Source organism: Selaginella moellendorffii, unplaced genomic scaffold (genome assembly GCF_000143415.4).
Source record: "Selaginella moellendorffii unplaced genomic scaffold, v1.0 SELMOscaffold_6, whole genome shotgun sequence".
NCBI classification, from domain to species: Eukaryota; Viridiplantae; Streptophyta; class Lycopodiopsida; order Selaginellales; family Selaginellaceae; genus Selaginella; species Selaginella moellendorffii.
Genome location: NW_003314267.1, coordinates 2,074,932 through 2,099,957, shown reverse-complemented (window position 1 = coordinate 2,099,957; position 25,026 = coordinate 2,074,932). Strand labels below are relative to the sequence as shown.

Below are 25,026 nucleotides of genomic sequence, written 5' to 3'. Positions count from 1 at the left end.
TCCTTGGCTCCATGCTTGGGAGTTTGGCACCGTTCGTTCGTTCAGTGGCCCAAGGCTCTGAACCTCGGGTTCCTATGGACACATGGCATGGACACGTGGCATGTGACACATGGCATCTGTCACGTGGCACAAAGAGGGTTTAGGTTCCGCTTCGTGGTGTTAACCTATGGTAAATCACCATAGGATAAAGGGTCAAAACCACGTGCGCTACACTCATCTTCAAACAAGAGGTATATTAAATTCTTTTTTTTTTTTCCTTTTTTTCCTTGTTATCTTTCTTTTCTTGAGCAAAACAGAAAGCAATCTTATGTATCATTTGCACAACTAGAGGAATATTATGTTGAATGAAGTCAGAAAACAACTTAACACTATGCCATATAAGCCCATTTTAGTCAAGTTTACCTAGTGGAACTCCCCACAATCCCCTTCCAAGCTTTGTTACTTCAGAAAGGCAGCCAGTAGGTAGTCATCACATAAGTCTTCTATATGATTCACTCTGCATGCAATGGCTAGTGATATGCTTACTAGGAAGGAAGTTCCCAGTCTTACAGAAATTAGATATAATCCATACTAAAATTAGTGCAAACTAAAAAAGTGTCAATCGAGAATCCAAGAAAGAGTGGTCTCTCTAGTCTCTCGGTGAGCCACTCAAGCCTCTAGAGAAGGTCTTGGCTATGCTCCAAAGTTCCAGTGCCTAAGAAATGCAAAGGCATAGATTCTTCAAGTTCTGCTCCTCAGTACAAACTTTAAAAGACCGCATGTGTGGGACGAACGCTTTCCACTAGGAAGGATGGCCAATAGCGAATGCTCAAGGATGGATAGGAAGGTGGTAAACAGGAGTACAAAAAATTACACTGCTCTACTTCTATAAAGCAAATATAGGACTATGCCATCTTGCAGAGGTTGCTGGAATCAAAACAGATAAAGGTGAGGGAATTGTAGCTATGTACTTGTGGATGCATTCTTTCTGGAATTGGCACTCACGGACTCTACTAGCACTGTCTAGAGACATATCCAATGACAAATAGTTTTTCTGGGGAGCTCAGGTGACCCGCATCATAGCTTGTTGCAGAAAATTTGGATTTCAGCATAATCATGGTCCTCACTACTCTCTCAACTTCTTCTCAATCGTTGCAGGTGCGTATCATTTACTTTTATCCAGAATTTCTGAACTATGGACAAAAGGAAGTGCTACCACCTCGGCTTACGCAACAAAGACTGCAGTGTACGGATGTGGTAACAGTCCGCTAGCATTCAATGTAGCAGACATTAATGCCTCTTGGTCTTTAGATTCAATGTTATTGCAGCTATTGATATTTGGGAGGTTCGTGGCTTTTTCGATGAAGAGATATGTTTGTGCGATCCTCCAAGCTAAGCGGTGGTGGCGGTAAGCTCTTCCTTCTGGAGAATCAAAGGTGCAAAAGCTCAAAAGCAGGGTCTCCAGTAACTCTACGCAAGTTTCCAATAGTGGCGAAGATGGTCTTCCAGCTGCCAGCATCACTTGGACCTGATTATTGTGGGGGGTCTCTTACTGACGGCAGCTCTTAGTGGTTCTTCATCCAGTTTTCCTTCATGAAAACTGAAAGCCAATCGGCTCCGTCTACAGAGCTGTGAAGAAATAAACAAGAGTGATGGGGACTTCTGTAATAGATTGCTTTCTTGTGTCATGACAACCTCGTCCAGCTCCACGGCCCACACAACAAAATGCTCATTTACGAGTTTCTCCCAAATGTCCTCTTCGAAGACAAGGAGGACAACCGGCTTGACTGCTCTTTGGGTCTCTCGGGGTGTCGCATGTTTGCAGGTTTTAGGTTATTGGGGAGTTGCAATCCATACCGTTGGATCGTTTGAGCCAAATGATCCAGCTGCCATCGCTGGCTGTTCTTTCCGGGTTTGTTGTGTCTAGTTTTCTCTACAAGCTCTCATTTTTTTCTCTTTTTCTTTAGAGAATCCTTGCTGGTGATTGTCCATCCAGGCTGCTTCTTTCTAGGTTTGTTGTGTTTCAGGAGGTTGAGAAGGCTGAATCTCAAGGAGACGGCCATTCCCCTGTCTAACTGTGCAAGCTTTTTTTTTCTCTCGTCTTTACTGAGTTTGCTAGTGCATGTTGAGTTTCGTCTCTTAGCTCCGCTGTGAACGCTTTTTCCAGTGATGAAAACCAGATCATCTCCAGGAATTCTCTCAGGTGTGCAGTGATTTAGACTGGATGGATTTGATCTTTTCCTGTGTTTAGGGGGTATCGATCGAGTGAAGACTACATATCCATATATAACAGTTAGAAAGGCAAACAGAGAGCATGGAGGATATCCAATGGACAGGTTTTGCTATGAAAGAAATGTAAACTTTATATTTGTCTCAGGCTTTGTAATATTGTTAATTTCTAGGGACGAAGAGCCTACTTTCCTCCGCCTGAGGATATGCCCGAGGAGGCATATCAACCTTTCCCCTTTATCTAAAGGGCACATGCTTGGAGGAGGTGTAGTAGGCATATCAATTTATGAAATCAAATATCTGGTTTCTACCAAATTGTGCCAAACTAGAATTCATTAACGCAACCAAAGACATGTTTTAGGTCACTTTTAAACGATAAGTTTTCTTTTTGTTTTTCTTCTTTAGTTTCAGTTTTTTCTTTTTTAGGAATGCTACCTTAGATAACATCTCAATTGCAATCAATTGTCACCTCTTTTTTACTACCTTCCGGACGAATTTGATGACGGGCCAACGATGGAGTAGTTTATCACAAAGTATTCCTTGTTGTGTTTACATGTAAAGTAATATTTTCATGCTTTTGTTGCAGTAAATGTGAAACTTTTCTTGTACAAATCACGCCAAGCAATAGCTATTATGAATTTAAGGTAATAAAGAGAGCCTTTTTTATAGATAATACAATGCTATAAGCACTTTAATGATAACTCACTTTGAGAGCCTATGAATCCCAATGTTATAAGCACTCTGATGATAGCTTGCTTTGAGAGCCAGCCCAATGGCTATCACCTCGGCTTCATCTCGTCCTGCTAAAGTTAGCACTGGCTCTGGGAACATGAACTGTCGTGGAACTCCCAGGATGGAATCGATGAGCTCATCACTCACGTTCTTCTATTTTGCAAGTAGAGCAGTTCGACTGGAGCCAGGACAAGCATAGAGATGGGCGGTGTAAGGCTCAGTAGCAATTTCCATAAGGTGCTATGTGCGAACTGGCCATAGCAGATTTAAAGGTTGTCCAGTGGAGAAAAGCTCGTCTTTCCTGCAAAACAAAACAATGTTCCTTGAGACGAGGCTCAGTCTGTTCTTGAATGAAAATCGTCTTATCAATGAGGTGATCGATCCTTTCTGTCAGGCAAAGGAAGATTAAATCAGTCTCCTCAGAACTTGGTCGCAGGACTTTTAAATCCTTGGTAATTCTCTTAGTAACTTTTAGTCCTTCGTAACTTTTAATCCTTAGATACCTCGCTAACTTTTAGTGCCGTGTTGACCTAAAAGAGGAGCTGAGTGATAATATTTGCTCGAGGCGCTGGGCGTGGGCGCCGATCGGGTGAGGTTTTTCGCGATTTTGTGCGCAGCGCATTCGTGCTTTGATGATCTCCAGCAGTAGAGATTCTCAAAGAGTGGAGCTGCCTGTGTTGTGTCTTTGGATTTTAGGGGTTTTAGAGGAGAAATGGCCACCGTCATGGCGCCTTGCCAGAGACCAGGGCTTAGTTTCGTCTTGGCCGTCTCCTCGCGACTGTCATTAGCCACCAGAGCTTTCCCGGTGCTTTATTTCTTCTTGCTTCAGATTCTTCTTTTTGTTCTCTCTCGGTTCTTCCTTTTCATGTCAATTTTACTTCCTCTAATTTGCTACGTGCTTTTGCAGGTAAGGAGCTTCACTCGGTACTGTAAATCCAGTTCCGCGTTTGCCTTGTCTTCGAAATTCAAGGTAGATGTTTCAAGCATTGTTTATGGTTCTCATCATGAAGGAACTTGGTTGCGTGCGCGGAAGCCGATTGAAATTGCCGGTACTTGTTTTTTCTTTCATTTTCGTGAATCTTACGGACTAACACATGTCGTGAACTGTAGCGTGCTTTTGCAGGGTCTAGCCAATTCTCCACAGTGAGTGTTGGAGCTTCTCCTGTAGCTGAAGAGATGGCTGTCAAGGAGGCTCCCAAGGAGATTTTTTTGAAGGATTACAAGCCCACTGGCTATCACTTTGACACGGTAACGCACCGTACTACTTGGATGCTGATTTCGTTTTTTCCACCCAGGTCGAGCTGAAATTTGTTCTGTCTGAGAAAAAGACAACCGTGGTGTCTAAGATCCGGGTTTTGCCGAGAAACTCAAGTATTTTCTTTTTCACTTTCGTTGTTTCGTTCGCTATCTTGGTAGTCATTAACCAGAAGCCATGCAGGTGAAAGCCCGCCATTGGTTTTGGATGGTCGTGACGTGAAACTTCTCTTTGTTAAAATCAACGGCGAAGAACGGAAGCTGGAAGAAGTTGAGCTGACCAGCCGTCATCTGACGTTGAAGTCACTTCCTGTTCAGCCTTTTGATTTAGAGATTGGCTCTGAGATACACCCGGAGACTAACTTGTCTCTCGAAGTAAGTGGGATCAAGTTTTTTTAGTATGGTTACTTTTTTTTCTCCAACAGGGGCTCTACAAGTCTTCCAGCGGCATGTTTTGTACACAATGCGAAGCTGAAGGTTTTAGAAAGATAACCTTTTACCAGGTCTTTTTTGTGACAATGTTTGGCTGACATTCTGGCGAGCTATTACAGGATCGGCCAGACGTTATGGCAAAGTTTACTACCAGGATAGAAGCGGACAAAGCACAGTGTCCCGTTCTTTTGTCGAATGGCAACCTTATAGACTCCGGCGACCTCGAGGTTGGCATTGTTTCTTCACTGGCATTATGTAGAGCCTGACGTGCTGTGGTCAGAATGGATTTCATTATGCTGTGTGGGAGGATCCTTTCAAAAAGCCTTGCTACCTCTTTGCCTTGGTAGCGGGGCAACTCACGTCCAGAGACGATACTTTTAAAACGCGTTCAGGAAGGGATGTTCAACTGAGGATTTGGACTCCTGCACAAGACGTCCCAAAGACAGAGCATGCTATGCATGCTCTCAAGCTTTCAATGAAGTGGGATGAGGATGTAAGTAGAAGTCTTTTTTCTCTCTCTGTCTCTTTTATCTCAACTTCGCACAGGTGTATGGGTTGGAGTATGATCTTGACCTGTTTAACATTGTCGCTGTTCCCGATTTCGACATGTAAGATGCTGTTTTTGTTCGTTTTTGGTAACTGATGCACGGTGTAGGGGTGCTATGGAGAACAAGAGCTTGAATGTGAGTCTCCTTTTTGCTGTTGTATTCACTTAATTTTTCTATTCGTATCAGATATTCAACTCGAAACTTGTTCTGGCGTCTGCTGAAACTGCTACAGATGTTGACTACGCGACAATTTTGGGTGTGATCGGTCATGAGGTTGGTCTGAATTAGAGGTTCTACAACCGCTAACCTCTACGTTTGCTTTGCAGTACTTCCACAATTGGACTGGGAATAGGTACGTCGTCGCATTGTCACTGCTTTAGCTATAGTCATGTAATACAGGGTGACATGCCGTGATTGGTTTCAATTGAGTCTGAAGGAGGGTCTTACAGTTTTCAGGGATCAGGTGCGTATAGTTTTTGCGTTGGTTTCTTTGTGTACTGAAATGCCAAGTTACAGGAGTTTTCTTCTGACATGGGCTCTCGACCTGTCAAACGTATCGGTGATGTCGCTCTTCTCAGAACAGCACAATTCTCAGAGGTACCAAAGGTTTTTTTCTTCTTTCTCCTCAAATCACACTGACCTTGTTGTCCGCAATAGGACGCTGGTCCCATGGCGCACCCTGTCCGTCCGCATTCTTACATAAAGGTACTCCTCATTTGCAAAAACTCTTACTAAAAATGAGCTTATTTGCAGATGGACAACTTCTATACGGGTATGAGCTTTAGAATTGTAGTTTTGCCGCGACTGACATTTTGTTATCTGTCCTTACTATTTACGTAGTGACGGTAAGAAGTTCGAAAACGATATTGTTAGGCGTCTTAATTCTACGTCTATGTCTACAGGTGTATAAAAAGGGTGCGGAAGTGGTTCGCATGTACCAAACATTGCTTGGGAAAGATGGGTTTCGGAAGGTTTGTGTTCAGTATTCTTATATCTTTGCAGACGGTGTTGCACAGGGCATGGACTTGTACTTTGAACGTCACGACGGACAAGCTGTAACTTGCGAGGATTTCTTTGCTGCTATGCGAGACGCTAATTCCGCCAATCTTTCAGTTTTCTTGAGATGGTAAGCTAATGCACAAGTGTTCACCTGCCTGACCATGTTCTTACAGGTATTCTCAAGCTGGAACACCCATTCTTACTGTTTCGACAGCGTATGATGCTGCAGCTCGTAGCTATACTGTAAAGTGCAAGTAAGAGGTGGCCTTTCTATTCTTTATTTCTCCTGCGTTTTCTCCTTAGGCAAGAAATTCCTTCTACACCTGGGCAACCTGTGAAGGAGCCGACGTTAATACCATTGGCTGTGGGTCTGCTAAATTCAAAAGGCGAAGATATGGTGTTGACCGAGTTGTTTGATGGAGGATCACTCAAGTCATTGAAAGACACAGCGGGGGGACCTGCAAAGACAGCAGTACTTCTTGTTGATAAGGTGAGGGTGCATCTTGTTTGGTTTTGGTGTTCTAACCAGTGTACTTTTGCAGGAAGAGCAAGAGTTCACTTTTCTCAATTTGCCTGAGAAACCTGTGCCATCTTTCCTAAGAAACTTTAGTGCTCCCGTGCGCCTTGTGACGCCGACTGTGACGGATGACGATTTGCTCTTTTTGCTCGCGCATGACTCCGACGAGTTTAACAGATGGGAGGCTGGACAGACGATGGGAAGAAAACTTATGCTGGATCTTATTCCGAAAGCACAAAGAAACGAACAGCTCGCGGTTCCATCCGCATTTGTGGAAGGCATGCGCAGTATTCTCAACGATTCCTCGTTAGATAAGGCATGTTTTTCTCATGCTTCTAGGCTCTAGCTGACGGACATATTACAGGAATTTGTGGCAAAGGCACTAACACTTCCTGGAGAAAGCGAACTGATGGACTTGATGGAGGTTGCAGATCCAGATGCAGTACATACTGTCCGAAAATTTGTGATAAGAGAGCTTGCGTCGAAACTGAAGCAAGATTTCCTGAAAACTGTGAGTATAGACTTATCGTGTTTGTTTCTGCCATGACATCCGTTTTCTGATGCAGGTGACTGAAAACCGAAGTTCTGATCCGCACTACACATTCGATCACAAAAACAAAGCCAGGAGATCCTTAAAAAACCTCGCTCTCGGTGAGTCGCTTCCTTGATAGTTGTCTCTTAGAGTTGAGTGCGTGATTTGCAGGCTACCTCTGCTCTCTGGACGAGGCGGACACTACTGAGCTTGCTTTGAAGGAATACAAAAGCGCAACAAACATGACAGATCAATTTGCAGCCCTCTCTTCACTTTGCCAGAATCCTGGGGACGTGCGTGATGAAGCTTTGGCAAACTTCTACGAGCAGTGGAAGGACGAAACTTTGGTAAGAATTTCCTTTGCTTCTTTTTTCATGGAGACTGAGCAAAACCATGCAGGTTGTGAACGAATGGCTGGTGTTACAATCTATGTCTGATATCCCTGGAAATGTTAAGAACATGAGGCGATTGCTAGATCATCCGTCCTTCGATATGAAGAACCCAAACAAGGTTCCGTGTTTCAGATCACCTTTCTCAGGAGCTAAAACATCCCTTGCTACACAGGTGTATTCTCTGATCGGTCCTTTTCGTCGGACCGCTGTCAACTTTCACGCTAAAGATGGCTCTGGCTATGAGTTTCTGGCAGAGGTGACTTTGCAGTTGGACAAAATGAATCCTCAGGTAACTCAAGCACAGTTTCTTCGTATCTTAACTTCGTCCTCACAGGTGGCATCGCGAATGATATCGTCATTGTCGAGGTGGAAACGCTTTGATGAAGGCAGACAATCGCTGGCTAAGGTTAAGCACTGTTTGTTTTCCAGGTCTTCTCTTCTCAAATGTGTGTGACTTTGTCCTTGTAGGCTCAACTGGAACGCATTGCTAAAACCGATGGCCTGTCAGAGAATGTGTTTGAGATCGCCTCCAAGAGCCTGGCAGCGTAAGAAAGATCAAGGAGTTCGCAATCGTAAGCTCGTTGTTGCATTCTTCTTGATAGATATACAAGCTATTTGCTTGGGAAAAATCACACCTTTTCAGGTCGAGCAAGCATTTGCCATAAGATTGTATACAGCTTCACCACTCAGCTCCTCAAAAGCCATCTCAATTCTTCCACTTTCTACAAGCCGCTGGTGCCACGCCAACGGAGAAATCACCACCGCTTCGTCTAGACATCGTCCTCGCAAGCTTCACTCATCTCGTCCGCCCGGCTCAAGATATCCGTCCTCCATCCCGGGACGAACACATACCGGCACTCCCGGCCTTTGATCAACAAGACCACCACCACCAAGCGCGATATGCAGAAGATTGTGGCGCGGACGAAGCATCGGCGAGCTCGTGAGTGGAAATTTTCTTCTCTTGTTCTTGCGTCTTGGCTGTTGTTGATCGCATCGGTCTGTGCAGGGCATATGAAGCTCCTGAATAAGCGTAATCTGTATGATCCGGTGGAGGAAGAGCTCGTCCGGCAGCCTCACATCCTGGATAGCTCGACTCCCAACGTGGCTGAGGAAGATCGGCAAGAGAAATCTTTGCTCGATAATGCGCTGGATGAAGAAATCTCCGACGAGGATGCTGCGTCGGATGATGGCGAGGATGGAGTTGAGGAGTCGGAAGAGCCCGAGGCCGTCTCTTCTTTGCCAGGTGATTTGAGAGAGGAGAACGAAGCTGACGATGGAGTGGAAGAGTCAGAAGAGAGAGATCGGCTCGAGGGCATCTCTTCTTTGGGAGGAGATTTGAAAGAGAACGTAGAAGCTGGGGCTGAGGCAGTCTCGAAAGAAGTTTCTGGCAGCGCTCCCGTGGATTCGTCTAAAGGCATAAAATCAAAGGAGCATCCCCGGCACGATCAAGATGGCAAGAAATCAAAGGAGCAGCCCCGGCACGATCAAGATGGCACGGAACCAAAGGAGCAAGATCAAGATGGCACGGAACCAAAGGAGCAACCTCGGCACGATCAAGGGCGGTTTGCTGATCTCAAGGTTTTCGTGGCCGGTGCCTGGGGAAGAACTGGAAGGTTCGTGAGTTCGTTTTTCCGTTCTTGCTTTTTTTTTCGTTTTTGCCTTTGTAACCAAGTTTTGATTCTCTAAACTCAGGCTCGTGATGGAAAAGCTCTCGAAAGGAGGTGCTAAAGTGCGAGCATTGTGTCGTGATAAGGCCAATCGATTCAACGAGCAGGGCAACGTGACTGTAAGTTGAAATTTGTGCTGCTGGTGTCACTGCGTTGTCTGGTATCGTGTCTTCTTTCTGGACAAGCAGGCTGTCCGTGGCGACATTTGTAAATACGAAACTCTCAAGCAAGCACTGGGTGATAGGTACGTTTGGCTCGTTCTCATCTTCCAGTCTAATGCAAGCTTTACAGTAATGCGGTCGTGTGTGCCATTGGGACGAAGTTTTTCCCGCTGGATATTATGAAGACTTACCAGGTTCTTAAGTTGTTAATCACATTCTCTTTGACACTGAGTGATTTTTTGCAGATCGAGTATGAAGGAGTTGTGAACCTTATCTCGGCAGCCAAGAACCAAGGACAAGTGAAAAAGGTAGCAAGCAAAGTATTGTCTATCCAGACTGACATTTAGCTCGCGGTTTATACTGGTTACGTCGATAGGAGTCTCGTCATTCCTCCAGATAATCCCCATTCTGTGGTGGTAAGCGAAACAGGCTTCAACTTCACAAGAATGTTGTCTCACTCGTTTTATGCTTCCTCAGGAAAAGGCAGGCAGAGCTTGCATTGCAACGCTCAGGGCTTGAGTACACTATCGTAAGGCCTGCTGGTCTACGAGAGAACGCACCCGCTGTAAGCGTTGCTATTCTCTCCTAAGTTTCTTAGAGATAACGTTTCTTTTTGTTCCAGGATGAGGCTCTCGTCATGAGGCCAGCCGACTCGCTCTTCATAGGTGGTATCAGTCGATCAAAGGTAAGAAACTCTAGCAGGAAAGCATGCATCTAAAAGGTCTTGCGGCTCGTGGATCAGGTCGCGGAAGTTTGCGTGGAAGCGATCGTGGTCCCGGAAGCCTCAGAGAAAATCGTGGAGGTAAATGTCTTGCTGATCAGACGAGGATTCTCTTAGAACAGTGGAAGCTCTTTCTCGCAGATATGCGCGGGTGACGTCCAGAAGGGCAGCATCCAGGAACTATTCTCGCGAATTTGATCAATGCCAAAGTAAATCCTCGTTCTTTCGTTAGCAAATTTCACAAACACTTGCAGTCATTTGTCACATGCTTCGAGGTTGGGTACCACAAGATTATAAACGATGGATAGATAATATCCTTGAGCAACAAATATTGTGGGAAGCTTTTGCAAATCCCTCAAAACATAAACAACTAGATCGTTCCTCCTATGGCCTACCACGATTTTCTATGCTTTCGACTGCAGCAAAATGAAAAAAAGAAAACTCGGGAACATGCACCAGCTGACCTGAGAGCTCAAAGTCAACGTCAGTCAATGGAAGTCCAATGCAGTTTTTGAAGACTTTCATTTACCTCTTGCTAAAGAACAAACTCTAGCAAGTTAACCTTAATAAAGCATTGATGTTAATGCTTAAACTATGACTTGATCTCAGAAAGCATTAATTTTTATTCAAAACCAAGTTTACCCACGGCAATCTTGGGCCTGAGATCCAGCAGTTGTTTGCCTTTAGTCTTAAGGAACTTTTGAGTTTCAATTCAAGATGAGTTTCCATGGTGTGCCATTGTCATACTTGAGCTGAGTTAAAGGTTGTCTAGTGCTTCACATGATGGAGGCTGTGAAATAGAAGAACACGAGTGATGAGCTCCTCAATTCCATCCCAGGAGTTCCATGGCAGTTCACATTCCTGGAGCCAACACTAACTTTAGTAGGACGAGGCGAAGCCGAGGTGATAGCCATTGGAAAAAAGGCAATGCAAGCTCTCAAAGTGAGCTATCATTAAAGCAATTGTAGCATCGAGACTTTTATATATTATCTATCAAAAAAACTCTCTCTACTATTCTAAACTTATAATAGCTGCAATTTGTACAAGAAAGGCTTCGCATTTACTGCAACAAAAGCAAGAAAATATTATTTTACATGTAAACGCAAGAAAGAATACTTTGTGATAAACTAGTCTATTGCCAACCCGTTGTCAAACTCATCCGGAAGGCAATAAAAAAAAAGTAAATGGTTGAATCCAATTGAGATGTTATCCAAAGTAGAATTCCTGAAAAATAAAAAACTAAAATTAAAGAAAAGAAACAAAAGGAAAACTTACTGTCCAATAGTGACCCAAAACATACCTTTAATTGTTTTACTGAATTTTGCTTTAGCACCATTTAGTAGAAACTACATATTTGGTTTCTTTTGTTGATATGCCTATTGTGCCTCTTCCAAACGCACACTCTTTAGGTAAGGGGGAAAAATTACCTATGCAGGCCGAGGAAAATAGGCCTTTCGTCCCTAGAAATTACACAAAGAAAAACAATATTACAAAGCCCGAGACAAATATAAAGCTTACATTTCTTTCATAGCAAAACCTGTCCATTGGATATCCTCCATGCTCTCTGTCTGCTTTTTTAACTGCTACATATGGATATGTAGTCTTCACTCGATCGATACCCCCTAAACAAAGAAAAACAGGAAAAGATCAAATCCATCCAGTTTAAAACACTGCACACCTGAGAGAATTCCTGGAGATGATCTGGTCTTCATCACTGGAAAAAGCGTTCACAGCGGAGCTAAGAGACGAAACTCAACAACAAACCTGCACCAGCAAACTCAGTAAAGACGAGAGAAAAAAAACAAGCTTGCACAGTTAGACAGGGGAATCTTTGGCCGTCTCCTTGAGATTCGGCCTTCTCGACCTCCCGAAACACAACAAACCTAGAAAGCAGCAGCTTGGATGGACAATCCGTGAGGATTCCCTAAAGAAAAAGAGAGAAAAACGAGAGCTTGTAGAGAAAACTAGACACAACAAACCGGGAGAACGGCCGCCGGGTTCCCTAGATCCCCGGAAAAACCTAGAAATCTCCCATAACACTGGGCATGGATCGCGCTCATTTGGCTCAAACGATGATCAGGTCCACAGTACTCCGGCAGTGATGCTGGCATGCTGTGGACCTGATCATTGTGGGGGGTCTCTTACTGACGGCAGCTCGCAGCGGTTCTTCATCCAGTTTTCCTTCATGAAAACTGAAAGCCGATCGGCTCCGTCTACAGAGGAGACGATGGTAGCTGTGAAGAAATAAACAAGAACCTAGAAGTAGAGGTGTCTTCTTCTCCATCACTGTCAATTGTCACAAACTATTGACACTTGACTGGGGGCTCGATTGCTGTGGGAAGATTGTAAGTAGCATAAAGTCTGAGACTTGTCAAAGATCACATCATGACTGTGAAAGATCTTTGAACTGGAAAGGCTGTAGAGCTTGTAAGCCTTCATTTCTAGTCACCATAGCCAATGAGAATAGCCTTCACGCTGCAATCTTCAAGTTTGGTGCCATGCTTCTTGGTGACAAAAGCATAAGCAACACAGCCAAAAATACAAAGATGACTACAAGTGTGGTTTCTTGCAAATATTACACAAGCTATTATCCTTGTGCTTTTTGTCCTTCTTTTTCTTGGCATTTTGCCCATTACGCTTCCGATTTTTGGCTGCACGGGCTGCACCCTCTTGGTGTGGCCCAAGCCTGTCCCAGACAGAGACCTTGGCATGATTGTGCACAAACATGGTGATCAATCTCCTTGCCCTAATTCATCTTGTGAGTGTTGCATGAGCATGCTGATGCATCCTAAGCTACTCTCTCCGGTCTCCTTGTCATCTTAGATCATACTCCTCTGATACCATGTTGTGAATTTCAAGCTCAACAATTCAATCTCAATTGAACATCATAACATGGTATCAGAGGAGTACGATCTAGAATGACGAGGAGATAAAGAGAGTAGCATAGAATGCATCAGCATGCTCACACAGCAGCAAGATAAGGTGAATTAGGGCAAGGAGATTGATTGCTTGGTTAGGTAGCCTTTAAAGGTGATGAATTCTCCTCCTCCCTCCCTTCTCATCTCTCTCCTATTACAGTTACTGATTTTTCCAGTCTTAACAATAAATGGTTCCAAAGAATTTGGAAGTGAAAGTAATGGTGTATATGTCTAATGATAGTAGAGTAAAACTTGAGTTTTAGAGCTTTAGGCCATTGAATAAAGGAATAAAGCTTAACAACTAAATTTATAGCTAAAGAACAAAGGAACTAGAACACAAAGATTTTCTTGAGTGTTCATCTTAAGGAGAAAAGGGATAAGAACACAGAATGACATTAAACAGTTCTAAAGCTTTTAACATCCTAATGCTATAATTAACATGTAAAATGGAATCAAATAAAATTTGGCATTATTTATGTATATTAATGGCCTATATAACATATCAATACCCCACAAGCTAGCATGGTATAGAAATTAAACTTAAACCACATAATAAGGACAGGCAAGAGCTAAACTATGCCTTAAGATAGTTAATTATACCCAACTTACCCACCATCTCTACTATACATTTTAAACACATTCACATCAAATGTTATTTGGATGAACAAAGGCTGTGGGGTGTGACCATGCCCCACAAAAGACCTTGAACAGCTCCCAAGATGAGCAGGACAGGACAAATGGGCTGTGATTAATTGCAAAGCCCTTGGCAAGGTTTTCCAAGCCTTACACACACGAGACTTTTGAGTAGTATCACATTGCACAAAAGCATGTGAGGTGTGGGCAACCCTTACAGCAATTCATGAACAGCAGACACCTGCTAATCGCATGCATCTTCGCCAGAAGCTCTACTCCATGGCAATGTCCGCCAATGACCATGTTGCTGTCATCAAACAAATCTTGGACGACTAGTTGCTGTGGGCGCACAGATGGATGAAGCTGAGGAATATGAGCATCTCCTCAGCTTGCTCCCCTCCACCTTCGATACAACCATCCAGTCGCTTCAACCCACAGTCCCCGGTGGTCAAATTTCCTGGGAGAAGTCATGACAGCGTTACACAACACTGCCTTGCGACGAAAAACGATGGAAAAGAGTGAGACTTCTTCCTACAATACCACAGCTCGGCCAAGCAAGAAGAAACTGTCATGTTCCAGGGGAGTTCTTCCAGCACAACCAGAAAATTCAACCCCTGCCCACATTGCAAGAAAACGAATCATGCTGAACACAACTGTTGGTTCAAATACCCAGAGAAATGACTGAAGACGAAGGCTAAGGCATTGATGGTTCATCAAGCTGATGCAACAGCTTTTGGCTCAGTACGTTCACTCTATATCGCATCTAAAAATCAAGAAACGTCTTTCTTTGATTCAGGAGCGACGGATCACTTGACGCACGACGCTCAGTGGTTCAAGACGCTCCAAGATGTTGATCCACCAGCCACAGTTGCAGTAGGGGATGGATCCAAGTCACTGGTCGAGGTACCATCTTGCTCAAACTTGAGAGTGGTTTTAGCACCACAATTCATGATGTATACCTTGTTCCAACACTTAAGTGCGAACTTGCTCTCTGTCGGCCAACTCACTGAATCTGGATTTGACATTCGTTTCGGCAAATCTGGATGCATTTTGCTCACTCCCGCGGGTGACTTAGGATTTGTTGGCATTTGAAAGGTCTATACAAGCTTTGTATGGAGCCAATACGAGCTGCTGAAGTGGTTGAACGCCCTCATCAGTTCCTCACGTTCATGGCTCCTACCCTGGACGAGCTTGAGCTGTGGCATCGCCGTTTCGGACATGCGAGCACACGGCGCATTGCTCAGCTCACGACGGACAGACTTGTCGAAGGCCTTGATTCCCAGTTCACAACCACTGCAAAACTTTCCTTTTGCGATGGTTGCCAGCTTGGGAAACAACACAAGCTTCCTTTTCCAAAGCGAGGAGCACGACGTGGCTCTGAAATACTAGAACTTGTTCATAGTGACATTTGGGGCCCTTCTCCCCATGTTTTATACTTACACCTTGTTTATGAACGAAAACACGTGCAACACATGGGCCCCTGGTTCAGCTTGAGCAGTGGATAAATACCCATCTCAGCAGCTCAAGAATCAGCAACACTGAGCATGAAGCCAATGGGATCGAAAATCCAGGTAGCCATTCCAATCTTCAACAACATCACTGTGTTGGATGCAATTGGGCCGTATGAAGCGCTCCATCGCCTCCCGGGAGTGAGCGTTACCTTCGTGAGCGACAAGCCGGGCCTCGTTGTTGCAGACGAAGGCAGATTCAAGATTGAAGCAAGCGCCAGCTTTGAAGATCTGCCCAATCCTGACATTCTGCTAGTTCCAGGAGGCACTCCCAAGCTCCTGCCGTTAGATCACAAGCCACTCCTCGACTACATCCGCAAGGTAATTGCTCGTTTCTTCATCCATTTCGATCGATCCAGCCCTGCTTGTTCTTGTGTCGATCTTCCAGGCTCACGAATGCACAACATTCACCACTTCAGTGTGCACTGGAGCTCTGATCCTCGGCGCGGCGGGATTGCTCAAGGGCGTGAAAGCCACGACGCACTGGGCCGCGTATCCGCAGCTTAAGGAATATGGTGCCAAGGTGACGAGCCAGAGGTACATCAAGCAGGGAAAGATCGTGACCGCTGCAGGAGTTTCTTCAGGGATCGACATGGCCATCTACTTGGCCTCGATCATCACGAATGAGAAGATTGCCAAAGCGGTGCAGCTGATGATCGAGTATGATCCGCAGCCGCCATACGATGCTGGTTCTCCTTGCAACGCCGGGGAGGAGATTGTCAAGCTTGCCCATGAGCTGTGGATCGATAATCCCAAATAATCCCATCTCTTCTTGAATGCAAATCGTCTTATCAATGATTAGTAATAAATTTTAAATCCTTAGTAACTTCTCTGTCCTTAGTAACTTTTAATCCTTAGATACCTCAGTGGGCGATAATATTTGCTCGAGAGGTTTTTCGCAATTTTGTGCGCAGCGCATTCGTGCTTTGATGATCTCGAGCAGTAAAGATTCTAAAAGAATGAAGCTGCCTGTGTTGTGTCTTTGGATTTTAGGGGTTTAGAGGAGAAATGGCCACCGTCATGGCGCCTTGCCAGAGACCAGGGCTTAGTTTCGTCTTGGCCGTCTCCTCGCGACTGTCATTAGCCACCAGAGCTTTCCCGGTGCTTTATTTCTTCTTGCTTCAGATTTGTTTGTTCTCTCTCGGTTCTTCCTTTTCATGTCAATTTACTTCCTCTGAATTTGCTACTCTCGTTTGCACGCAAGGAGCTTCATTCGGTACTGTAAACCCAGTTCCACGTTTGCCTTGTCTTCGAAATTCGTTTCAAGCATTGTTTTTGGTTCTCATCTTCGAACAAAAAATGTAGGAACTTGGTTGCGTGCGCGGAAGCCGATTGAAATTGCCGGTACGTTTTTTTTGTTTTTTTCCATTTTCGTGACTAAGGCATGTCGAACTGTAGCATGCTTTTGCAGGGTCTAGCCGATTCTCCACAGTGAGTGTTGGAGCTTCGCCTGTAGCTGAAGAGATGGCTGTCAAAGAGGCTCCCAAGGAGAGCTTTTTGAAATATTACAAGCCCACTGGCTATCACTTTGACACGGTATCGCACCGTACTAATTGGATGCTGATTTCGTTTTGTCCACCTTCTATCCAGGTCGAGCTGAAATTTGTTCTGTTTGAGAAAAAGACAACCGTGGTGTTTAAGATCCGGGTTTTGCCGAGAAACTCAAGTATTTTCTTTTTCATTTTCGTTGTTTCGTTCGCTATCTTGGTAGTCATTAACCAGAAGCCATGCAGGTGAAAGCCCGCCATTGGTGTTGGATGGTCGTGACGTGAAACTTCTCTTTGTTAAAATCAACGACGAAGAACGGGAGCTGGAAGAAGTTGCGGTCACCAGCCGTCATCTGACGCTGAAGTCACTTCCTGTTCAGCCTTTTCTCAGGGTTCTGGATGTGATAAGGAGGTCGTTTCAGGAGAAGAATGGATCAAATGTGATAAGGAGGGCGTTTCTGACGTGCTATTGTCTTTCCTAGTGACTTAAGAAAGTCCAAGTGTTCGACTTATCGTGGCTTGGTCAACCTTGGCATTTGGCTTTTAAGCTTTTCACCAAGAGAGACACTAGCTAACTAAAGAGAGGAAATTATATCGTTCTTTATCCAGCTACTTGCAATTAGAGAGCTGGGCCGAATTTTCTAGTGCGATTTGGATGGGGCGTTTAGAGGGATTCGTGTTCTTGATCGCCTCATATTGTCTGGGATGACAACAAATTTGAGCTAATCTTGCCCAGTGCCGATAAGGATCCTTGCCTGCGGACGGCATTAACTACTACTTTGAATTATTTTCTCTACTAAAGTAAAATTTATTGTCTTACTAACTAAACATTTTACATGCTTTTTGATGTTGGGTCATCATGGGAACTTATGGTTTTAACCTTGATGATTGAATAAATGAAATACTTTCTTGTGAGACTTTAGATATCCATTTAATAAGAGATATGCCTCTAGATTGAAAATAAGAGAAAGTAAGTATAAGTCCTAGTGATTAACCATAATTGTCAAAATAAGGTAAGAAACTCTAGCAGGAAAGCATGCATCTAAAAGGTCTTGTGGCTCGTGGATCAGGTCGCAGAAGTTTTCGTGGAAGCGATCCTGGTCCCAGAAGCCTCAGAGAAAATTGTGGAGGTAAATGTCTTGCTGACCAGACAACGATTCTCTTAGAACAGTGGAAGCTCTTTCTCACAGATATGCGCGGGTGACATCTAGAAGGGCAGCATCCAAGAACTATTCTCGCAAATTTGATCAATGCCAAAGTAAATCCTCGTTCTTTCGTATTAGCAAATTTCACAAACACTTTCATTTATTTGTCACGTGCTTCCAGGTTGGGCACCACAAGATTATAAACGATAGATAGATAATATCCTTGAGAAACAAATATCGTGGGAAGCTTTTGCAAATCCCTCAAACATAAACAATTATGGCCTACCACACTACCTGACAGTTTTTTACCACTGCAGCAAAATCAAAGGAGTCTCACAAAAAAAAAAAAAAGAAAACTTGGGAACATGCACCAGCTGACCTGAGAGCTCAAAGCCAACGGAAGTCAACGGAAGTCCAACACAGTTTTTGAAGACTTTCATTTTACCTCTTGCAAAAAAACAAACTCTAGCAAGTTAACTTTAATAAAGCATTGATGTTAATGCTTAAACTATGACTTGATCTCAGAAAGCATTAATTTTTTCTCAAAACCAAGTTTACCAAGGCAATCCTAGGCATGAGATCCAGCAATCGTTTGCCTTTAGTCTTAAGGAACTTTTGAGTTTCAATTCAAGACGAGTTTCTATGGTGCGCCATTGTTATACCTAAGCTGAGTTAAAGGTTGTCCAGTGCTTCATATGGCAGAGGCTGTGAAATAGAAGAACGTGAGTGACGAGCTCCTCAATTCCATCTTGGGAGTTCCATGGTGGTTCATGTTCCCAGAGCCAGTGCTAACTTTAGCAAGACGAGGCAAAGCTGAGGTGATAGCCATTGGGAAAAAGGCAATGTAGGTTAAGACTCCTATATATTATTTATAAAAAAGTCTCTCTCTACTATCCTAAACTTATAATATCCACAATTTGTACAAGAAAGGCTTCATGTTTACTACAACAAAAGCAAGAAAATATTACTTTACATGTAAACACAAGAAATAATACCTTGTGATAAACTAATCCCATCATCAAATTCGTCTGGAAGGCAGTGAAAAAAGAGTAAATGGTTGATTACAATTAGAATGCTATCAAGGTAGAATTCCTGAAAAAGAAAAGACTAAAACTAAAGAAGAGAAACAAAAGGAAAACTCAGTGACCTAAAACATGCCTTTGGTTGGTTTACTAAATTCTGCTTTAGCATCATTTGTAAAACTAGATATTTGTTTCTTTCGTTGATATGCCTCCTCCAAGTGTTGCCCTTTAGGTAAGGGGGAAAAGTTACCTCCACGGGCATATCCTCAGGCCGAGGAAAGTAGGCCCTTCGTCCCTAGAAATTACACAAAGAAAAACAATATTACAAAGCTCGAGACAAATATAAAGCTTACATTACTTTCATAGCAAAACCTGTCCGTTGGTTATCCTCCATGCTCTCTGTCTACTTTTTTAACTGCTACATATGGATATGTAGTCTTCACTCAATTGATACCCCCTAAACAAAGAAAAACAGGAAAAGATCAAATCAATCCAGTTTAAAACACTGCACACCTAAGAGAATTCCTGGAGATGATCTGGTTTTCATCACTGGAAAAAGCGTTCACAGCGGAGCTAAGAGACAAAACTCAACAACAAACCTGCACCGCAAGAGAAAAGACGTAAAAGACAGCCTTGCAAACTCAGTAAAGACAGAGCGCCCTGGTTCACCTAGAGAAAATAATAAGCTTGCACAGTTGGACAGGGGAATACATAACAAACCTAGAAAGAAGCAGCTTGGATGGCAATCCCGCCAGCTAGGATTCCCTAAAGAAAAAGAGAAAAAAACAAGAGCTTGTAGAGAAAACTAGACACAACAAACCTTGGCAGCTGGTTCCCTAGAGAAAGAACACAATCCCACGCAGCCCCGAAAAACCTAGAAAGCTCTCATACTCATGTTGCAAACTTTTTGGAACAATAATAGTTTCTTGCAATTGAGATCACAGAAGTGCAAAACATGGGTCCTGTGGGATGGTTCAGCTTGAACAGAGGGTAAATATGAATCTCAACAGCTCAAGAATCAGCAACACTGAAGCCAATGGGATCGACAATCCAGATAGCCATTCCAATCTTCAACGTCACTGTATTGAGACACTAGCTAACTAAAGAGAGGAAATTATAGTGTTTGCAATTGGAGTGTGCGGCCGAATGGGATTTGGATGGGGGATTTGTGTTCTTGATCACCTCATTAATCTCGCTCAGTGCTGATAGGGATCCTTGCTCGCGAACGTTACAGAGTAGCGTTATCGATTACGTGCTCCTAAAAGGGATCCAGCCTTATTCCAATCTCAATCACTATGACTTGCCACAGGCAATCGAGGTGTATGCCGTATCTTATGAATAAATAGGATAAGCTAGTTTTCTTTTCTTTTCAGGAAAGACTTTACAAATTTTGCCGGAATTTTGCTTCAAGACTTTTGGTGACTGTGTGAAGTACTAGACAACCTTTAACTAGCCACAAGGTGTTACTCAGCTAGGCCAATTTGCACCTGGGTGACAGCGCCTTATGGAAATTGTGCAGAAGGCAACTCGGCTTACACCATGGCTCACAACCTCTTGTTTCCTCATGGCTCTACTGTTAAAGTATATAGGAAAAGTTACCATGTTTGTACTTTCTCTTCTTGAATTTATAAGTTATTTACTACACATTGTGTTGTTACAAGGAATGAATCTTTGTGTATTATGAGCCATTTTCAAACTTGATTAATGCAGTTTAAAGAATTTTCAATCCATTTTGTTTTTCTTTTCAATTTTTTATTTCTCTCTTTGAACGATCTAGATGACAAAGCTGGAGTTTCAATTGAGCCACGAATACAAGATTTCTTTAAGGTATTTTTATCTTATTTTTGATTTGTAAGCATACTCCACATGGCTATGTATTATTCCCTAGGGAATATACAAAGTGTTGTCAGACATTATGGAAATCTAAAGGTTGTGCTATAAGAGTTTTATAATTTTTTATCCAACCATTGTTTTTGTCATGCTAGTGGTATTTTTTAAAGAATGGATGATCTTGCAAATCTTACACTATCTTAATTATTGCATAATACAACTCATATCAATTCTAGATTGAAAATTTATAATCAAACATTTTTCTCTTGAAATCTTTCAAGGATGGGCTAACATTCATAGATACTTTGAATGGCTTTCAAGGCATAATTTAGTCTCATCTACATTGACTTCAAATTATTAAAAGAGGGATTAAAATAAATTATTAAAAATAAGTCAAAAGAGATTATTGTTTTTATGATTGCTAGGCTATAATCATTGCTTTATTTGTATCACAAATGAAATAGTTGGCATGCATGTGAAATATATTTTGCAAGGTAATCAGTCTTACATATGTCTTACATATATACATGTACATTTATCTTAATAATAATCAAATCAATTAAAAAAACATTCAAGACAAAGTTACAAAGCATAATATGCACTAAGAGTTGATTTATTTATTTCCCCATCCACTCCATCATGGAAATACAACTAAGGAAGTATGACAGTTAAATATAACATTTTATGTAAAAAATAAACTAACTTTATTTTCATTTTTTATATAAAGATTGACACAAATAATGGTAAAGTATAGAAATGGCTCATTTAATTTTAAGACATTTTTGGAAGACAACAATAATGATCCAACCCCATTAGTAGCAAATAATTGTTTTTGTGCAAATGGGAGGTTAAATTAATTATACATCTTCTCTATATTTATTTATATTCATGGTTGTGTAGAACAAGGAGAATTGCAAATTATATGACTATTAGGAATAAAATAATACACTTGGTTCATTTGAATTTATGTGCATGCCACAGAGTTATATTTTAAAATCTATCTGATAATATCGTCCAAATAACAATCGACTTGTATTTTGCCAAGGAGAAGTGGCTAATACTCCCATCTCGACAACAAACTTTGGTGATCATCAATCATTAGCATTTGAGCATCACTATGATCATGTTCTTGTATTATGTGATGTAGATCCAAAAAATTTTGGCAACCATGAGCTAGTGAATATATTTGATTCACAATATTCATTCACAATATATATTGTGTGTGAGTTTAAGTAGCAAATTGAAAATCAACAACAAACATATAATAATTTACTTAACATCATTAAATTTAACTATGTTATTCACAATCCCAACATATATGGTTATTAAATTGTTAAATTTCCTTTAGATTCTCTTTTCCTTTTATATATTTCTTTAATTTAATTGAATGCATTTTTTAAAAAAGTTTATTTGGAACAAGACCTAGCTAAATAAAGCTTTTGCTAATATGGATTCATTTGTTGTTTACTACTTATGTAATTGGGCTAACTAAAGCACCAAACATTTTTCATATTTTGTTTATTTTGTTTTAATAGTCTAGCTATCTATCAAGAAGTATAAACAAACTTTTGCAAAATTGGTTTAGATTACTCTTGCTCTCTCCTTTTAGGCTCCTCTAGACTCCCACTTGCTCTACGCTCTCAATTTTCTTTGGGTGGTTTACAAATGCTCAAAAAAAGTATGAGATTAGTAGTGTAAATTGTGTTGTTTCTCCTAATCTTCTATCATGTGTTTGACTCCCATACTAGTTTCAGTGCCATTTAGACTGTTTGTTTTACCTATAGTTATTTTCTCAACACTATTAAGCATGAAGCCATTTGGTTTGCTAGGAACTCATCTTTAAATAGGAGGTACATTGATTCCTTACTTTTTGCCTTTTCTTCTTCATTATCTTTTTTTTCTTGAGTAAAATAGAAAGCAATTTCATATATCATTCATATAAACAAGGGAATGCCATGTTGAATGAAGTCAAGAAATAACCCGATACTGTGCCTTAGAGCTTTTTGCTTTCTCATGACTTACTACTCAAGTATATAGGAAAAATTACCAACTACACATTGTGTTGTTGCAAGAGAAACAAAAGGGAATTGTAAGCTCCTGAGTTTGGACTTCCAGGGAGGTCACCCAACCCAGTACTATTCAAACCCAAGGACATTTAACTCTAACTATCCCAAGACCCTTAACCGATTGGAAAAGGGGGTGCACTTTTATTCATAGGCCTTTTCCCTCTATATTTAAACCCCATGGACCGTCTCTCGAGTCGTTCCCTTTAGTTGCTTACAATCCACCATGCTTCCTTGCAAGTTCACGCCCTCGTGAACAGAAGCTGAGAGCCACAGCTCTCTTGAGAGCCCCACTCTCTTGACACCCTACCCCTTAGCCAATCAACAAAGTCAGACCCGAGACCTCTCTGATACCAAATGTAAGCTCCTGAGTTTGGACTTCCAGGGAGGTCACCCAACCCAGTACTATTCAAACCCAAAGACGCTTAACTCTAACTATCCCAAGACCATTAACCGATTGGAAAAGGGGGTGCACTTTTATTCATAGGCCCTTTCCTTTTATATTTGAACCCCATGGACCGTCTCTTGAGTCGTTCCCTTTAGTTGCTTACAATCCACCATGCTTCTTTGCAAGTTCACGCCCTCGTGAACAGAAGCTGAGAGCCCCGCTCTCTTGACACCCTACCCCTTAGCCAACCAACAAAGTCGGACCCGAGACCTTTCTGATACCAAATGTAAGCTCCTGAGTTTGGACTTCCAGGGAGGTCACCCAACCCAATAATATTCAAACCCAAAGACGCTTAACTCTAATTATCCCAAGACCCTTAACCGATTGGAAAAGAGGGTGCACTTTTATTCATGGGCCCTTTCCCTTTATATTTGAACCCCATGGACCGTCTCTCGAGTCATTCCCTTTAGTTGCTTATAGGAATCTTCGTGTATTATGAATCATTTTCAAATTTGATTAAAGATATTGATGCAATTCAAAGAATCTCTAATCCATTTTATTTTACTTTCCAATTGTTTATTTCTCTCTTAGAATAATTCGTAGTTGATAAAGATGAAGTTCTAATCAAGATTTGCTAATTAAATTCATACACAACTTATATTATGAAAAGATATTGTGGATCAAATATATTTACCAATTTGTGGTTGACAAAGTTTTATGGATCTACATCACATAACACAAATTCAAAAAAATTTAAATGAACCAAGTGTAGTATTTTATCCCCAATAATTCACATAATTTGCAATTCTCCTTGCTTTACATATAACCATGAATGCATAAATAAATATAGAAAAGATGTATAATTAATTTAACTTTCCATTTGCACAATAATAATTGTTTGCTACTAATAGGGTTAAATCATTATTGTTGTCTTCCAAAAGTGTCTTGAAAATTAAATAAGCCATTTCTATACTTTACCATTGTTTATATCAATCTTATATAAAAAGTGAAAATGGGGTTAGCTTATTTCTAACATAAAATGTTACATAGAACTATTGTACCTCCTTAATTGTATTTCCCATGGTGGAGTGGATGGGGAAATAAATAAAGCAATCACTCTTAGTACATATTATGTTTTGTAACTTTGTCTTAAATATTTTTTATTTGATTTGATTATAAATGTACATGTATATATGTAAGACATATCTAAGACTGACCACCTTGCAAAGTATATTTCACATGCATGCCAACTGCTTCATTTGTGATATAAATAAAATAATGATTATAACCCAACAATCATAAAAGCAATAATCTTTTTTGACTTACTTTTAATAATTTATCTTAATCCCTCTTTTAATATAATACCAAGAGGCATTGATGTGTTCTGGGACCTTGGACTGAAAAAGACCTCTCCTCTGAAAAGGTTAGACTAGCCAACTGTTTCTCTACTGATAATTAGCTATTAAAGTAAATTAGTTTTGGTCCCCATTATACGAGATGTCATTGAATGCTAGCAAATTGTTACCACATCCATACACTACAATCTTTGTTGCTTAAGCCAAGGTGGTAGTACTTCCTCTTGTCCATGGGTCAGAAATTCTAGAGACAAGTAAATAATATGCATCTGCAACGATTGAAAAGTGGTGAGGACTATAAAACCCTATTATTACACTTTGAGTGTGCTGAAATCCAAATTTTCCTAGCAACAATTTATGATGTGGCTCACTCAAGCTCCCAAAAAAAAACTATTTGTCATTGAATGAATAATATGTAAAATTGACCACCTTGCAAAGTATATTTCACATGCATGCCAGCTATTTCATTTGTGATACAAATAAAGCAATGATTATAGCCTAACAATCATAAAAG

The 25,026-nt window shown here is 41.6% G+C and overlaps 3 protein-coding genes and 1 long non-coding RNA gene across 5 annotated transcripts; 3 read left to right on the top strand and 1 right to left on the bottom strand.

The window, feature by feature from the left end:
• Positions 1–3,470: 3,470 nt before the first annotated feature.
• On the top strand, positions 3,471–9,004 carry LOC9634631 (puromycin-sensitive aminopeptidase). The gene is made up of 33 exons (XM_024670509.1): positions 3,471–3,529; positions 3,637–3,745; positions 3,848–3,910; positions 3,951–3,989; positions 4,051–4,188; positions 4,236–4,311; positions 4,379–4,569; positions 4,620–4,697; positions 4,746–4,853; positions 4,907–5,119; positions 5,173–5,234; positions 5,282–5,309; positions 5,361–5,447; positions 5,501–5,526; positions 5,574–5,637; positions 5,691–5,771; positions 5,832–5,879; positions 5,928–5,946; positions 6,015–6,019; positions 6,077–6,145; positions 6,191–6,300; positions 6,347–6,427; positions 6,477–6,663; positions 6,716–7,006; positions 7,055–7,201; positions 7,257–7,341; positions 7,394–7,569; positions 7,622–7,732; positions 7,787–7,903; positions 7,949–8,020; positions 8,083–8,186; positions 8,258–8,554; positions 8,621–9,004. Exons 2-31 carry the CDS (start codon positions 3,653–3,655, stop codon positions 8,161–8,163), a joined length of 2,946 nt encoding a protein of 981 aa, XP_024526277.1. The 5' UTR covers positions 3,471–3,529; positions 3,637–3,652; the 3' UTR covers positions 8,164–8,186; positions 8,258–8,554; positions 8,621–9,004.
• A 2,234-nt stretch (positions 9,005–11,238) lies between these two features.
• On the bottom strand, positions 11,239–12,244 carry LOC9635992. Of its 2 annotated transcripts, XR_002991891.1 has the most exons (6): positions 12,143–12,244; positions 11,842–12,087; positions 11,682–11,785; positions 11,591–11,623; positions 11,464–11,539; positions 11,239–11,387 (listed from the first exon to the last, which is right to left on the bottom strand). It is a non-coding gene; the product is annotated as an uncharacterized LOC9635992 (long non-coding RNA). The 2 variants fall into 2 exon arrangements; XR_002991890.1 differs by having other exon boundaries at positions 11,464–11,623.
• Positions 12,245–15,194: 2,950 nt separating this feature from the next.
• LOC112344927 (isonitrile hydratase-like) lies at positions 15,195–16,048 on the top strand. Its single transcript, XM_024670546.1, has 2 exons — positions 15,195–15,543; positions 15,611–16,048. Exons 1-2 carry the CDS (start codon positions 15,259–15,261, stop codon positions 15,980–15,982), a joined length of 657 nt encoding a protein of 218 aa, XP_024526314.1. The 5' UTR covers positions 15,195–15,258; the 3' UTR covers positions 15,983–16,048.
• A 263-nt stretch (positions 16,049–16,311) lies between these two features.
• Positions 16,312–17,308, top strand: LOC9634630 (puromycin-sensitive aminopeptidase). The gene is made up of 4 exons (XM_024670611.1): positions 16,312–16,438; positions 16,528–16,566; positions 16,621–16,888; positions 16,956–17,308. The coding sequence occupies exons 3-4, from the start codon at positions 16,687–16,689 to the stop codon at positions 17,189–17,191; spliced, it is 438 nt and encodes a 145-aa protein (XP_024526379.1). The 5' UTR covers positions 16,312–16,438; positions 16,528–16,566; positions 16,621–16,686; the 3' UTR covers positions 17,192–17,308.
• The last annotated feature ends 7,718 nt before the right edge of the window (positions 17,309–25,026 follow it).

Bases quoted from the DNA above. Each gene is read 5' to 3' on its own strand.
- LOC9634631 (XM_024670509.1), top strand. From the start codon at position 3,653: ATGGCCACCGTCATGGCGCCTTGCCAGAGACCAGGGCTTAGTTTCGTC. The intron at 6,146-6,190 runs GTTTGTGTTCAG...GGTGTTGCACAG, and splicing joins GGAAAGATGGGTTTCGGAAG to GGCATGGACTTGTACTTTGA. The intron at 8,021-8,082 runs GTTAAGCACTGT...TTGTCCTTGTAG, and splicing joins GCAGACAATCGCTGGCTAAG to GCTCAACTGGAACGCATTGC.
- LOC112344927 (XM_024670546.1), top strand. From the start codon at position 15,259: ATGAAGCCAATGGGATCGAAAATCCAGGTAGCCATTCCAATCTTCAAC. The intron at 15,544-15,610 runs GTAATTGCTCGT...TCGATCTTCCAG, and splicing joins TCCTCGACTACATCCGCAAG to GCTCACGAATGCACAACATT.
- LOC9634630 (XM_024670611.1), top strand. From the start codon at position 16,687: ATGGCTGTCAAAGAGGCTCCCAAGGAGAGCTTTTTGAAATATTACAAG. The intron at 16,889-16,955 runs GTATTTTCTTTT...GAAGCCATGCAG, and splicing joins GGTTTTGCCGAGAAACTCAA to GTGAAAGCCCGCCATTGGTG.